Source organism: Mycotypha africana (assembly GCF_025528875.1).
Source record: "Mycotypha africana strain NRRL 2978 chromosome Unknown BDF20scaffold_8, whole genome shotgun sequence".
NCBI classification, from domain to species: Eukaryota; Fungi; Mucoromycota; class Mucoromycetes; order Mucorales; family Mycotyphaceae; genus Mycotypha; species Mycotypha africana.
This window is the reverse complement of record NW_026515732.1, coordinates 1540906-1555354: the sequence shown is the minus strand read 5'-3', so window position 1 is coordinate 1555354 and position 14449 is coordinate 1540906. Positions and strand designations below refer to the sequence as shown.

General features: G+C 38.0%; 5 protein-coding genes across 5 annotated transcripts; 3 read left to right on the top strand and 2 right to left on the bottom strand.

Moving 5' to 3' along the window:
* Positions 1-5: 5 nt before the first annotated feature.
* BDF20DRAFT_915173 (uncharacterized protein) lies at positions 6-2285 on the bottom strand (the record flags this gene model as incomplete). Its single annotated transcript, XM_053084285.1, has 2 exons — positions 6-1091; positions 1173-2285. The coding sequence occupies 2 exons, from the start codon at positions 2283-2285 to the stop codon at positions 6-8; spliced, it is 2199 nt and encodes a 732-aa protein (XP_052934432.1).
* Positions 2286-3144: 859 nt separating this feature from the next.
* On the bottom strand, positions 3145-4296 carry BDF20DRAFT_837679 (uncharacterized protein; the record flags this gene model as incomplete). Its single annotated transcript, XM_053079077.1, has 4 exons — positions 3145-3156; positions 3276-3510; positions 3564-3740; positions 3785-4296. The coding sequence occupies 4 exons, from the start codon at positions 4294-4296 to the stop codon at positions 3145-3147; spliced, it is 936 nt and encodes a 311-aa protein (XP_052934431.1).
* A 3672-nt stretch (positions 4297-7968) lies between these two features.
* Positions 7969-9119, top strand: BDF20DRAFT_671628 (uncharacterized protein). Its single transcript, XM_053076002.1, has 4 exons — positions 7969-8480; positions 8540-8598; positions 8678-8961; positions 9048-9119. The coding sequence occupies exons 1-4, from the start codon at positions 8251-8253 to the stop codon at positions 9078-9080; spliced, it is 606 nt and encodes a 201-aa protein (XP_052934430.1). The 5' UTR covers positions 7969-8250; the 3' UTR covers positions 9081-9119.
* A 357-nt stretch (positions 9120-9476) lies between these two features.
* Positions 9477-11862, top strand: BDF20DRAFT_671612 (uncharacterized protein). The gene is made up of 3 exons (XM_053076001.1): positions 9477-10088; positions 10177-10349; positions 10423-11862. Exons 1-3 carry the CDS (start codon positions 9614-9616, stop codon positions 11770-11772), a joined length of 1998 nt encoding a protein of 665 aa, XP_052934429.1. The 5' UTR covers positions 9477-9613; the 3' UTR covers positions 11773-11862.
* A 369-nt stretch (positions 11863-12231) lies between these two features.
* Positions 12232-13873, top strand: BDF20DRAFT_915170 (uncharacterized protein; the record flags this gene model as incomplete). The annotated part of the gene is made up of 2 exons (XM_053084284.1): positions 12232-12384; positions 12551-13873. The coding sequence occupies 2 exons, from the start codon at positions 12232-12234 to the stop codon at positions 13871-13873; spliced, it is 1476 nt and encodes a 491-aa protein (XP_052934428.1).
* Between the last annotated feature and the right edge of the window lie 576 nt (positions 13874-14449).

Here is a 14449-nt window from a genome sequence, read left to right as displayed (position 1 = left end):
TGAATTTATTTCTTTTGGCGTTTGCCTGCATTCTTCGATTGCTGATCTAAAGCGCCTTTACGTTTCACGGAGGCAACCAATTGCTTGAGGGAGGAGGACTTTGGCACAGTTTCTGCGCTGTTACCAGGAGCTGGTTCAGCTGCATTTGTAGCGTCTTTTTCTTTCTTCCAAACATCAGTCATTTGAGAGTCTTCTTTCATTTTTGATTGTCGTGCTTCTATTAATTTTTGCATGTTCTTTGTCTTCTTAAAGTGAGGATTGGTTGGATCAATAGCAAAGTGATGAGATTCTTGAATAGCAGCGAAACGTGGATCGCTGACGTCAATTTCGAAATTGTCAACTGTATCAGGTTCCTCAGTCTTCTTTCCCTTTTTACCATTCTTCTTTTTCTCTAACTTTTCTTTCTTCAGCACTTCTTTCATATCAAAACCATCACTCTTTGCTTGATCACCCATAAGCAATTCCAATTCAGCTCTTTCCTTGGCTTTCTGTTCGCGCTCTTCTTTGGAGGCTCTCTTTCTTGTTCTCTTTTTCTTCTTCTTTTCGGCCTTATCATCCGCTGATACAAATCCTTCCTTTTCCATCTCTTGTAGAGCCTCTTTGAAATAAGGGTCGTTCTTTGTCTCATCGTCCAAGTCAGACTCTTCCTCGCTATCACCATTTGGTGCGGCCATTTGCTGAGCTTTTTCTTTCTTTGCCTTCTTTTTCTCTTTCTGTTTACGGATATATTTCTCAATGGTTGTTTCATCTTCATTCTTTTCGTCCTCCTCTTTTCGTTGAGCCACTGCTGCTGCTGCTGCTTCACTTAAACCAGGTGTGAAGGTGATTTCCATATCACCCTCATCTCCATCCTTATCCTCGTGACCGTCTTCAAATGCTGATTGATTCTTTTCTGAATTTAACAATTTTCTGTACTTTTCACGCAAAGCGTCCAAATCTTCATTTTCGTCCTCCTCTTCGTCAGTAGACGCAAGATAAGCATCGAAATCCAACTCTTTGAGATCTTCCTCGGTGAATTCACGACGAGTCATTTGATAACGGTTAACATCATCTTCATCCCAAGTGAGATTTACTTTTGTTTGTTGGAGAGCCTAGAGTTAAGAAGAAAAGAAGGAAAAAATGTTAGTATAAGAGAAGACATGAGGAGTCGAGTTGTCAAAACCCAAACATACATCAGTTTTAAACTTGGCAGGTTGGTAACCTTCGGGTGCAACTGTTGCTGCATCTTTGGGCTCGTCATCAAAAGTCATATCTTCGGGTATATATCGCAAGTCGAAAAAGTTGGCACTGTTCTCATATTCAGTACCATCACACGATTTGTAAATCGTTTTAGCTGTTTGTGGGCTGTCACATGTGATAACTGCATAATAATACTTGAGCCTGTCCAATTGATATTTTCGCAAGGCTTCTTGATCGAAATCTTGACCATCGCCTTCTTCCAACTGATTTTTGATGACGGTCTCAGCGGTAATTTCTTCCTCATCCTCATCACTGCTGCTACTGCTAATGTTAGCGTCTTTGCTACTTTTCACTCCTTTGGTCTGGAAAATTTCTGATGGAGGGCCTTGTGCGTCTTCAATAGCCATACGTTCCTTACCAAATTCTGAAGGGTATATAGTAACACTTTTGACGACACCTGTATCAGGCTTGAAGCCGTTGATCACCTTCAAAATATCAACAGCCTTGATTTTATCCCAATCCATATTGACAAGCGCCAATCGGCTGGTTTCTTCACCTTCATGAATGGTCTTGATTTTGTCTATTTCATCCAGATCGTCTTCTTCCTCTTCCTCTTCTACTTCAGCATCCGATTCGCTGCTTTCATCAGAATCAGAATCAGAAATAACACCACGACCACGCATAGGATCATAACCTTTATCTTCTGTGTCAAATTCAACTTGATCTTCATCTTCACTTTCAGAAGTTTCATCTCGTAGATTCTCAGCATCAGCAGCTAGATCCTTTTCCAATTCCTCGACAGTCTTGCCTGACTCTTCCTCGTTCTCGTCATCATCTTCCAATTGATAAAAGCGTTCTAACTCCTTTTTAGCTGACTGCTTTTTCAAAGGTCGACCATATTTATCGACTCGAGGGGCATCACTGAAATCGGAAGAGTTCATCATACTGGCGAAACGTTTGTCAATAGTGACCTTAAGATCCTTCTTCTTAGGTCTCAAAAACCGAGGATCATTATGCACGTTGGCGAAACGGGGATCTGTAGTAACAGGCGTCTTTGGTTGATCGTCATTTCTATTTTTGTTCTTATTCTTATAGTTGGGCGCCATTATGTCTTATTCTTCTAAAAGATCGATCGAATTGCAAAAATGCCCGCTTTTCTCAAGAATAGATGAAAGAAAATTCAATGCTATTTTAGCATTAATAAAGGGACCCAATGCAAAACCCAAAGTCAGAAATAAAACAAGTCACAAACGCCACAATTTTTTCTGGCCCTTCCTTCTCTTCCGTCTTAAAAGGGCAACTGCTTGGTCGCTGAAAAGCGAGAGAGTGATAGTTGAAACGCCCACAGCAGGGGTGCAGATAACAACAATCTTAACTTACCTTTTGATGTAATTAGTATGAAATAAGACGCCCGTATGAATATTATCCGGCTCAGCCAAATCTATCAAAACGACATGCACTGCCACTGGCCTTCAATTTAATGTTATTGGAGGGTGTTTTGATAGTCTGAACGAGCACGAAGAGTTTTAAGGTTTCTATATCATCATGGACAATGCTCCTATTCATAATCATGGAGACATAAGAAGGTATATTGTTAATCGAGGCTACGATTGTGTATATCTGCCCCTCCTCATATTCTCCAGTATTAAATCCGATAGAGCAATTCTGATCGGTCTTTAATAGCAAACTGAAGAGAGACATACTTTCACAAATGTAAACTCTCAATTCAAGGATTTCTGAAGCATGTAACAACACTTTACACAATGATTTGGCAAGTCTTCTTTTATTATTCTGTATCCAAATGGCATGACTTCAAAATCAATGTAGGAAAATAACCTTAAGAATCCCGTTCATTATGCCTCATACGAATAACATCATTAAATAACAATTTTGTTTCCTTGGCTCGAAATCATAATATCAGTAGTTATTTTTATGATTTATTAATTTTATATTACAAGCGGTATATCAAATTACAATCTGTAGCAATTGATTATTTTTTGGTTTTCTTTTTTAATATGCGCATGGAGTTTCGCGGTGAGCCTTACAACTTTTTCAGGTGTAATCAACCCCAGCGGGTTCCCCTTTGCCTTTTTTACCTTCCCCATATACTCTGCCAGATTTATCAAATCCGAATTCCTCTCGTTGGCAACTAGTCTGTTTTTTACTGTTTCGAAATTCTTGATCTGATTGCAGTTTGGCCAGTCTTTTAACTTTGGTAAAGCTTTGAACAGCTTCATGATCAAGTCGTAGTCAGCATTGTCAAATTCTTTTTGGTGAGAAATATGACTCAGAATAATTGAAATCAGTGTCACCAACGGGGTACTGCTTCCGCTCATCAATGGATTTACAGTAACAAACCCCTTTTTTTGGAAGCGACTACTTACGCAGGCCCATTCCAAGGAGGATGAACTTTTCGTCCAGTTCCGTAAGCTTCAAATTGCGTTGCAAATATCCAATTTTTCTGAAAAGCAATAACTGTTTCCAGTAACTTGGGTGCTATGATGGTTTTTATATTATTTTCTGCGTCTTGTTGACTTTGTACGTCTTTCAAGAGCATGTCACTATCCAAATTGCTTATTTGGTACATTTTTTTTGTCTATCGTACTGGCCAGCGGCGGCAGGAATATCTTCACTTTCAGTATCGTCATTCTTTCCCTCTTGCTGTTCAAAGTACAGTGTTTTCAACTTCTTTACACTTTCTATAGCTTTTCTAATAGGCGAAGGGGTCCTCCTTTTTTTATCGCTGTAAGAACTGCGATTGCTAGCCTTTTTTACATCAATGTCCTTTCTGCTGTGAGAGCTGGCTATTTGAGCCATGACTGCATTATTATGCTCGTCTTCAATGAACAAATCAACAGTTGAATTGTGTGCCATTGGAATGCTTGACAGGAAAGAATAGGCGATTTTTGTTGTCGTTGGACCTGAGAACCTTACCGTCAAGCTTGTCAAATAGTAAAAGCGGTTCAAGTGTGCATATATTGCGCTGTAATCAATAGAGTCGATATTTAACTGAATTCTAACATTCATAATTGTAGTCTGGAAAAAACTTCCAAGTTGTTCCGTCAAGACTAAATCGAATACGTCGCTCTTCTTAAAATGTCTACACTTCTCATGCATTAATTTTGACGTGAGGGCCAAGTTGAACCTCGCTTTTCGACTTAATTTTGAGTTGATACTCTGTTGTATTTGCTTATCATAAAATTGATAACAGTTGTAAGTCGATGACTATGAACTTGGGTGTCTTTATTGTTCTTCAGATGAAGTAGAAGGATTATTTACTTTGTGAGGTTTAATGGGAATTATATTATTTGAGGACGCGTATGCTAATCACTAATTTCAGGTTCAGATGCTTATTGGGTGATTATTATATTTAGGCCTGTATCTTGTTCTATGTTGTACATATAACCTATATTAGATGCAATATAGATAGACCGTGGTAGAATGTATTCTCTACCTGGTTGCACGTACTCGAGTATTGTAGTTATTATCTCACCAAACACGTCAGGGAGCATATCCTTTAGGCAAAATAACAGACTTCAATATGCATTCTGAATTGAAGCCACCAGAAAGAATAGTGAATTCTTAAAACATCAAGGAGGACCAAGTGATTGTTGATTAAATGAAAGACAGTATCCAAGAGTTCAAGTTCATTAGAAAGGCTTAACTGCGGGTCAAGCTGCCAAGGTAGTAAATATCGCCCGCAGAACGGATTACAATTGGCCCCAGAAGCATTTTTACCAGTTGCAAGTGCTTCTCTAAGTTTATCCGAATGCATTTATCACGTCGTACTTTTTATTGTATCATTATCCACTATGACGATATCCGACATAAGTCGTCGACTTTGACTACCGCTTTATTTTGCGTCTTTAACACTCAACACTTTTTCACAAATAATGTATTCGCTTTGAGATAAAACAGCATTTGATAAACAACCAATCGTTCATACTCAAAGCACTTCACATATCGAACGAATATAAATGCATTACCCTTCAATATCTCTCATACACTTGTGTTGGAATAATCCCTCGCTGTAACCGGTTTAGCTACCATTTTAACATCCTAAACCGCAATTTATGAAAAAAAATTGTTACAACAACGTTATCACCTCTCCATTGGAACTCAACATACGAAGAAGAATGCCTGCTGCGGTTCACTTATCCGATATGACAAGTAATGACGAACAGTGTCTGTCAAAATACATATTAAGTAACAGAAACTGTGTTAATGAATTCCCTCACATCTGTAATATCTTATGAAAGACAAAGTTATGGTCAGATGTCGCAAAAATATCTTTGTATTACAAAGGAATTATACCTGAGATCATGCAATTCTAACATCATTTTAGTTCTCTATTTCACTGCCACTGATAGCATGGCTTGTATTTTCAGTGATGGTATTCTTCGCCATTTTACTGTTGATGGCCACCACCTTCAGACTGAAGTTCTGCTATAATGTTTGTCTGCAAAGATCCAGAGAAGCTCTCGCACATTTTTTAAAAGAGGACGTGGTTCTGTATAGGTTGGGGAAAGTGAGTAAGTATATCTCCTACAAATGGCATGGCGCGCGGCACGTATCCATTGAGGTAGCCGTTCAGTTGCAGCAAGCAAACACTTAGCGGCTTTCGCAGCTTTCGTTAAGATGCCAAGTGGAAGTCTTGTTTTTGCATGAATTTATTTCGTTAGAGAGGGTTTCTGCCATATTAAAGTCTCCTTTAACAAGAACAGGCTTAATGATTTCTTCTATTTTTCTCTGCATTGAATTGTTGTACTGGACAATAAAGCGTGCGGGATTGCATCGGTTTTAGGGCGTTTAACCATATGGCGATCAAAGCTTCCTGTGATGTCGATTCTGAATAGTGAGATAAATGTAGGCTCCCTATTGTAATTTGATCGTTGCTTAACTCTTTTCTTTTAGGCACTTCAATCACTGTAACGGAAAACCAAGAATGACCAGCATGAGAACAGTGCGCCCTCCAAATCTGCAAAATAAAACCGTTTCAATTTATTAACAACGCTAGACAAGCCTTTGGTTTTGTGAATGAGCAGAAAGAAGGCTATGCATATGAATGATAATTACATATAGAAAGTCAGTGCGAAAGAGTGGTTTTAAAGCGTAGGATGTTGCAAAGAATTAGATAGCCATAATGGCTCATCATAAATGAAAAAAAAGATGATCCCTACACCAACATAATAGCAAAATTCGACAATAACGAGATACCTCCAGTTTATCTACCTGCTGAGACAGATGTGGAACTTGAACCAAAAAATGATTTGGTCCACGATTATAGCAACATACAGCATCGTACCGCTCTACTCTTATGAAAGATATTACAACCAGTAGTTCGGTTCGGTTGACTTTTGATACATTGGAGACGGGCTGTTGACAACGCTCTCATAGAATTATGATCGCAAACAGAAAGTACAAGTTAGTAATTTAACAGCATAATGCAGCCAATCTAATGCCGTACTGATGCAGCTTACTAAATGCTAGTAAAGTTGAATGATGAATCAAAACTCCTTTGAGTTGTTTACCCAACACTCTATTTTTTCTAAAAAGATACTTAAATCTGTCTAGCAGGCCGAGTTTGAGAGAGGATGGTTGGTTGATTTTACTACAGAAAGGCATGGCTTGAGTGTACCGTGCATGATTTCAAGGTCGTGTATTATATCTAACAGTGCTGTTTGTTTCGGTAATGACTTTTTTTGGCAAACCGTTCTATTCTTTTGGTAATGTTTTTTATAGATTTGACACGCATCTTCCTTCGATTTCAGCTTCAGTCTCATTGGGATGTTCTTGGGTGTGTCCATTTGTGAACATATTATAAACTTGACGACGTAAGCGTTTTCCTTCTATTCAAGCCGCGATGTGATTAACCGACAATATGAAACACACAATATTGAAGGTGCTCTTGGATCCAAAAAAGAACGTCTTTCCCCGTTTAAAACATTTGAACAGTGGTTAATCATAAAGAATGTCACGAGCCTTTATACCTAAGACGCAATCTGTACACCAAGTACTAGCTAGTGCAAATAAGCTATTATTGCCTGGTGGTGAATCAACGCCTATGAATTATCCCATACCAACCAACTATATACGGAATGTCATACAGTCACTTTATCAGGTAATTAATATCTTGTAATGAAAACCTGTTTGTTTCTCATGTGAGGTAGCTAATCTCACTGGAAAGTTTATTATAGTTTCAAATTAATCCTTGATTTTATCTGATATCTCCGTCATTAAACTATGACCAATTTAGAAAAAGGTTATCTGAATTAGAGATTATGTTTAAGATCACATACAATTTAAGCACAACATTTTTAATTCATAGATCAGATATTGTTTTCCCGAGTTCTAGGATAAGTTTTATCTTTCGGCATGTAGATCTCCTTGAGTTACATGGAGTGGTTTTGAGTGATTTCATATCTTTGAAATTATTATTATCTACTGTCAAATCCATATTCTCTATTTATTGGTCTTACCATGACATATGTTTTCGAGAGAGACACCTGCCATCACGTAATTTATGGTTAAACAAAGATCTACATACAATAAGAGTTGGAAACTTGGAAATCGATGCTTTAAGGGTTTATAATACTTTAAATAATGTTTCGAGTTGTGTTCGCCGCATTAACTGTTTAAAAAAATGCCAACAATTACATTTAGCATTGAAAGAGGATTGATAATAGAGAAGGAGAGAAGAGATAAGATGGCGCGTTAAGGAAGCAATACTTCCAAAACTTCAACTTATTGTAAAAGGCACTTTTGGTGAGCGTCGGAGTGAAAACATGGCAATAAACTAAGCACGACAATTGAATATGAGTTTTATTTATTTATGATCTTTCAGTACCCCTTCCCCTTTTTTTAATTTATTTTCTGGAACTTGTTGTCGTACTTCAAGCTATACCAGAGTCAATAAAGAATATATATAGCCAAGGAAAGATTCTCCTTCTCCTTCCAGGTACATACAGGTAATTACAGGCTTACCAATTTTTTCGTCTCCATAACAACCTTCAAAGTGCCTGCTTTATTTTGACCCGTCATCGTCGTTGTTCACATTTGCAATCAGGCAGAATGTCAGGTTATATGCCAGTGATCAAATTACCGACGTCAAAGCATAAGCCTAGTGTAGTCCGACAAAGCAGAGTGTTTAGTACTGCAAATAAATCGGATATTTCAAAGGAAGAATTGTTCGATCACTCGAACGATTGTTTGGTGTCCGAAACTTTGTTTTTGAGTAAACTGCCTGCAAACATTAAAGAAGCAGATATACGTACTCTACTGCAACATTGTATGCCGGTTGAGTAAGTCACTTTGAAATCTTTTCAGAAAGGAATTATATTGACACTCAGTAATTATCTAGAATCTACATTGATAAAGAAAGAGACATCGGGTATTTACGATTCAGTCATGTTAAATATGGTACATCACAGCTCTACACTTTCCATATTTTTTTATCTGATTCGTGTTAACAATCTCGTTTCATTTCTAAATTATACAGCTGACAAAGCTTATTCGCTATACAACGGGTTCACTTTTACAAACAGTGCAAAACTAGAATTGCAAATGTATGAAGACAAGTCGTTAGATCCTGAAGCAACAGCAATGCTATTGGAAGTTGACGGTTTACCTGAATATTACGATGATAATATCTTGTACGATTTGTTTCGTCCTTTTGGTCCATTGAATCTATGCAAATGTATTTTAAAAGACGGTGTTTTCAAAGGTTCTGCTTTCATTCAGTTTTTCGATCCTTCAAACTCAGATAAAGCTGAAGCAAGTTTAGTAAGTAGCTCTCCGGATAAAGGACGTATCGAACTTAATGCAGACTTTTTAACTCTTCATTCCGAATTGTTCATGGCGAACTAAAGAACGGCCGTATTATAGACGAACAACAATTGTAAGTATAAATCTATAAAAAGGTTAAGGAGACTACCAGGGAGAGAATATTTACAGGACTTGATATGGGCACAATTGAAAATGGATGGTACGGACATATATTTGTGCGTATGTTGATTACCACATGTGCGTGTCCGTAGAGTAGTGCACATTTTAAAGGGGAGGAGCATAAAGCTTGATTGATTTTGACGTGTTTTTGTTCATCTCGTAATATAATCTAATATCAATACATGTCCATCTTTATTAATAGATCGGTGGTCCCTTTTATGCCACCTAAAGCCCATGCCTCACAATCAAAACAGCAGCCGCAAAAGGAGGAGGTATATATATTTACCGCAGATAGCCTATATGCATCCGGGGACGTCATGTATTTATTTACTTTCTTTTTTCTTTCTTTTTTATCTGTCTCTTCTTTTTTTCTGCTTTTTCATTCTTTCTATTATAGGGCTATATTAGCCAAAACTCAACCAACAGCAACTCGTTAAGAAAAGAACTGGAAGCCCAACAAAATAGTAACAATAATAGCGGCAGTGTTGATATGTTAAACCTTTATATCAAAAATCTGGAACCTCATATAACCAATCATGATCTAAGTCAGGCATTTCGAAAATTTGGCCGTATCATTTCCGCAAGAGTAATGACAAATCCAGCGACTGGACAATCCAAAGGTTACGGGTTTGTAAGTTTTGGTAGATCAGAGGAAGCAGCCGCTGCCTTAAGAGAGATGGATGGGGTAATGCTGGGTAACAGGTCCATTATAGTTGCTTACCATGAACCTCGAAAAGGTCGAGCAAACGTCACTGGTACCTGCAACACGACTCCAACAGCTCCCTCTACAAACAGCAATAACTTCAAAAATAATAGTCATCGAAACAGTACTTTCAACAACAAATTACGATACCAGCAACAACAGCAAGACCATCATAATATCAATCAGAACCAGTTCCAGCAGCAGGAAAATTTTTATGCAAATAAACATCATCAACAACAACCCATGCAAACTAATCATGACTGTAAGCACATAAGTTTCTTTTTTGTTCCCCTCATTTTCGTATTCGTAACTCTTATTAATTTGGCATCTCATCTTTGTACCAAAAGCAGTGCCATCCCTTTCTGCGGCGCCTTTTCATGCTCATGGTATGAATAACGTGGTTGAAACCATTCCTCCAAATATAAATTCGAATTTGAAAGAGCTTTCGATTGGTCAAAGACCAACAAACCTGCATAATGCATCTGCGACCTCTAGTACAACCATAAGCTTGCCCCAAAAAAAGGTAAGTCTGAATGAAAAGGGAAGGATCTCGAACACATCGTTTTTGACATTATTTCCCTTACTGATGTTTATAGATGCTTGATGCTGCATGTACCAACTCAAGCCCTTCCCAATCCATGCAACAACAGCACTCTTATCATACTCATAATAGTAACAAGGTATCTGGGCCACGATACTCTTCCTCACCTATCTCAGGGGGCGCAAGCACCACGGGCCATTCACTGGCGTCTCTAGCTTCAGGATTGAGTATACAACGCCCGCCTCCATCGCTTGTCAATCAGCAACATCCGATGGCTACAGCTTACTCCTCATCGTCATCGTCGTTGGCATCACCTGTAAATCACAACAGCAATAACAGCAGCTGCAATTTCCTTCACCAAAGTAATGGTAGTAGTCGTCATCAACGTCCGACTTTACGCCGAAGAGGTTCCATAGAATCGGTGATGACCGAATCAAGCGCAAATATTCAACGTCTGAAATTAGAGGAAGCTGTACGTCAATGCTGCGTTAGGAATAACTATAGCAACAACCAAATTACCGAGATTGTTGATATGTTGCTTACGTTGAAGAGAAAAGACAGGTCAATATGCTTGTTTAATCCGGACTTCTTGCAAAAGAAGGTACAACTGGCCATAGAGGCGTTGGCCACATGTCATGATTCAGATGATGAAGAGAGTAAAAATGATGAAATAGAAGACCGCAGCCGTAGATTTACAGTAACAAAGAAGAGTGGCAGCCCTCTTCCTAACACTCAAGGATCCTTCACTCCATCACCTATTGCTACTCCGGCTCAACAGCCTATCTACTACCCAGTAATCAATCCAATGATGGGCGTCCATCCTTATCATCACAACAATAATGTTGCTATTAAACCACCTATTGTAAGGGAATCCAAGGCCATTCCTATTGTGGCACCTCCCTCATTGTCAAGCTCCGATAATACATCTACCGCTCAAAAATCGAGCAGTTTAACAAAGGAGAATTTGGTCAAAAATGAAAAAATAGCAGCAGAAAACCCACCTACATCTAGCTCTGCAGGTACATCTACACTTACTACTGCTGCTACTGAGGTTGATAAAAAGATAACCATCACCACTCCTACCAATACCAACACGAATACCAGCGCTAATACCTCCAATTATAACAATAATATTACAACTGCTGATCAAAATACTGTAGCAAGCTCTAACGATGAAATCGAGACTCTTTTGAACAATATCGAAAATAAGCCGGTACATGAGAAGAAACAATTATTGGGCGATAAATTATTCCCGTTAGTCAAGGCTACAGGGACTAAGCAAGCGCCCAAAGTAACTATTTATTTATTGGATACAATTGATTTACAAAAATTAGCACATATCATGTATGATACCCCGCAATTAAAAGAGTGTGTCGAGAATGCTTTTCAAGCTTTACAGAAATAATAATAATGGAAACAAATCGAAATTACTTCGAATGGAAAGAATATTGTCGTTTTTTACAACAACTAAAAGGAATAAACTACTAAATTTAACAGTATTTACTACGAGCATCAAGCTTGTTTCAAAGTTATGACTCTATAATGGTAGTAGAGTGTAAAATTTGACTTTTTCTTTACAGCTCTTGTTATAGTTGAATTGTCTGAATACAAGAACTCCAAAGTCATGCACCCAGTGTAAAATGCACGCGTTAATAAGTGATCGTTCCTGAAAAAAAGTTAAGTGGCATTTTAAAAACTATCCAATTAGTTTCAAAACTGAGATCTTTTTCCAACAGCATGAATCAATCGCCTTTTTTATTTTTTTTATTTTTTTTTTTTTTGGTTTGGCCCCTTAGTTATCAGCCTAAATTGCCCTTTCTTTCATTCTACTTTGACTTCTTCTTCTAATACATAGCAATAAAAAATGCCTAACAGTAGCAACTTATTTCAATTGGCTCAAGTTGTTACAGATTTTCCTATGCACAGACCGCAACCGTCCTCATCACCATTACCTCGATTGCGAACAAATGACGTTCAGCATCAACAACAACAGTATGGTGGCCTTCTGCCTAGAAAGGTTAGCCGCAACCACCTGTTTTTATTGCAAACATTATTTACTCATTTTGTAATCATAGAATGCGTGTATTGTCTGTGCTATATGTTTTACATGTTCAAAGGTACCCTGCTATTTAGATTTGAAGAACGATAATTTTCCTTCCTTGCGCATCTAACAATATCCGTAGTATTATGGAGGGAGCTGTCAATGTTCAGAAATACAACCTAGGCGTGGAAAAAATTTACCACAAGGGGGATTAGACTCTAGGGCTAAGAGACTGATGCCACAAGACAAAGACGACTATAACTTTACGTTGAGGTGGTTAAATGAATTTGCTAATGATATCTATAGGGATTCAAACCGTAAGATTGTCAATTTGGATGAATTAATGGAAGTATCACTATGCAAAGCGCATTCGAGTACACTTTATAGAGCAAGAAAAAAATATGAGAGGAATAATCTACCACTATCACCTGCAGATTCAACAAATAACAATAGCAGCAGCAGCAGCAATATGGAAGATATAGTCATGCGGGATTACCATCCTCAGCAGTATCCTTATTCATCACCGCCAACATCTTCATCAAATGCCTCTTCTGTGATCTATGATGGTAACAGCATGAATCATGTGCAAGTAGTAAGGGGAGGAGTACTTGCTGCAAAGGTTCGTGAATTATCGTGTCAACAACAACAACAACAACAGCAACGAGGCCGTCAGTACAACCATAACAAAAATATATCAGATCCCGACTTGCCTGATTTCACTATGCTATCAACTTCAAATTCTTATAAAAGGAAACGAACAATCACAAACAAAAACAGTCTCGTCTTGAATCAAACTCCAAATTGCAGTATATCAACCCCATTACTGTATTCATATCAACATCAACACACGCCGCAACCTTATCATCATGTATTGCACCATGAGCCAGTTCAGCATCAATTGCCACCTTTGGCAAAAGTAAGCTCGCCACCACCGCCTAATGTGTCTTCTTCATTACATTTGCTGGCAGGTAACTTTCAGCACTCATTACAAGTCTCCACTCCTTCTACGACAATCCCTGCAACCATACAGAGTAATAAGCCATCTATCATTGTTCCTCCTCCTTCACCTTCTCTGTCTACATACAACATAAAAGCCTCACCGCCACCATTGTTATCTGCGAATACCATATCAAATGTACCGTTATCTAATCAAAACACCTCTGCCACTATTATTGAGACTGTATCATTGAAAGCAACGAATAGTGATAATGACGTGATTTATTACGTAAGGAACCTGGCCATCACAGACACTTACACTTTTAATGATTTACTGTGCGAAATTGATTTTATTGGATCGCCTCCACCTGGCAAAAGAATTATCATTTCTTCAGATAAGCAACAAACCAAAGTTTTCCCTTTGGGACAAGCCATTCGAAGTGTGATTAAGTATCCAACAGGACCTCACATCGATCTTTACCTGGGATTAGCAGATAAAACCACCATTGATTGGAGCAGCTTCCAATAGTAGTATGTAATTTTTACTCTCCTTATCATATTTTAATATTTATACATGTATATCCCCTCCTTCGACTTGTATACCATCAAAATGGGAAAATTGTGTATGTATTTAAGAAGCACTTGCTCGTCATTGTGTTACAATAACACTTCATTTAAAAGCAGATTTCGGAACCGATGCCTTGAAATACACGGTAACAAGTGTTGATATCATGAAGAGCCATATTTTAACATTGCTCTTTTGGGTTGTGCAACTTTAAGCTGTTTTAGTGCGACGCAGGGCTCGGACACAATTATATCACCTGTTCGCGATCTCTTGTATACCGCTAATAGATTTATGTCAAGTTAGGCTCTTTCTAACTTCCTTACTGAATAACCTTGCAAACAACAAATTTGCATGGGGATAATAAGTCTGTTATAATTCTATGCTATTTACTCTCGATAGAATGTTAATATATAGATATATGTCTCACCAGTGAAATTCTGCTTACGTCCCGTAATCAAATGTGATCAGCCATCTTCTTTCAAAATAGAGTCATTTAAGTTAAGCTTATAAAGGCAGTGGTAGATCTAAAGTGCCATTGGT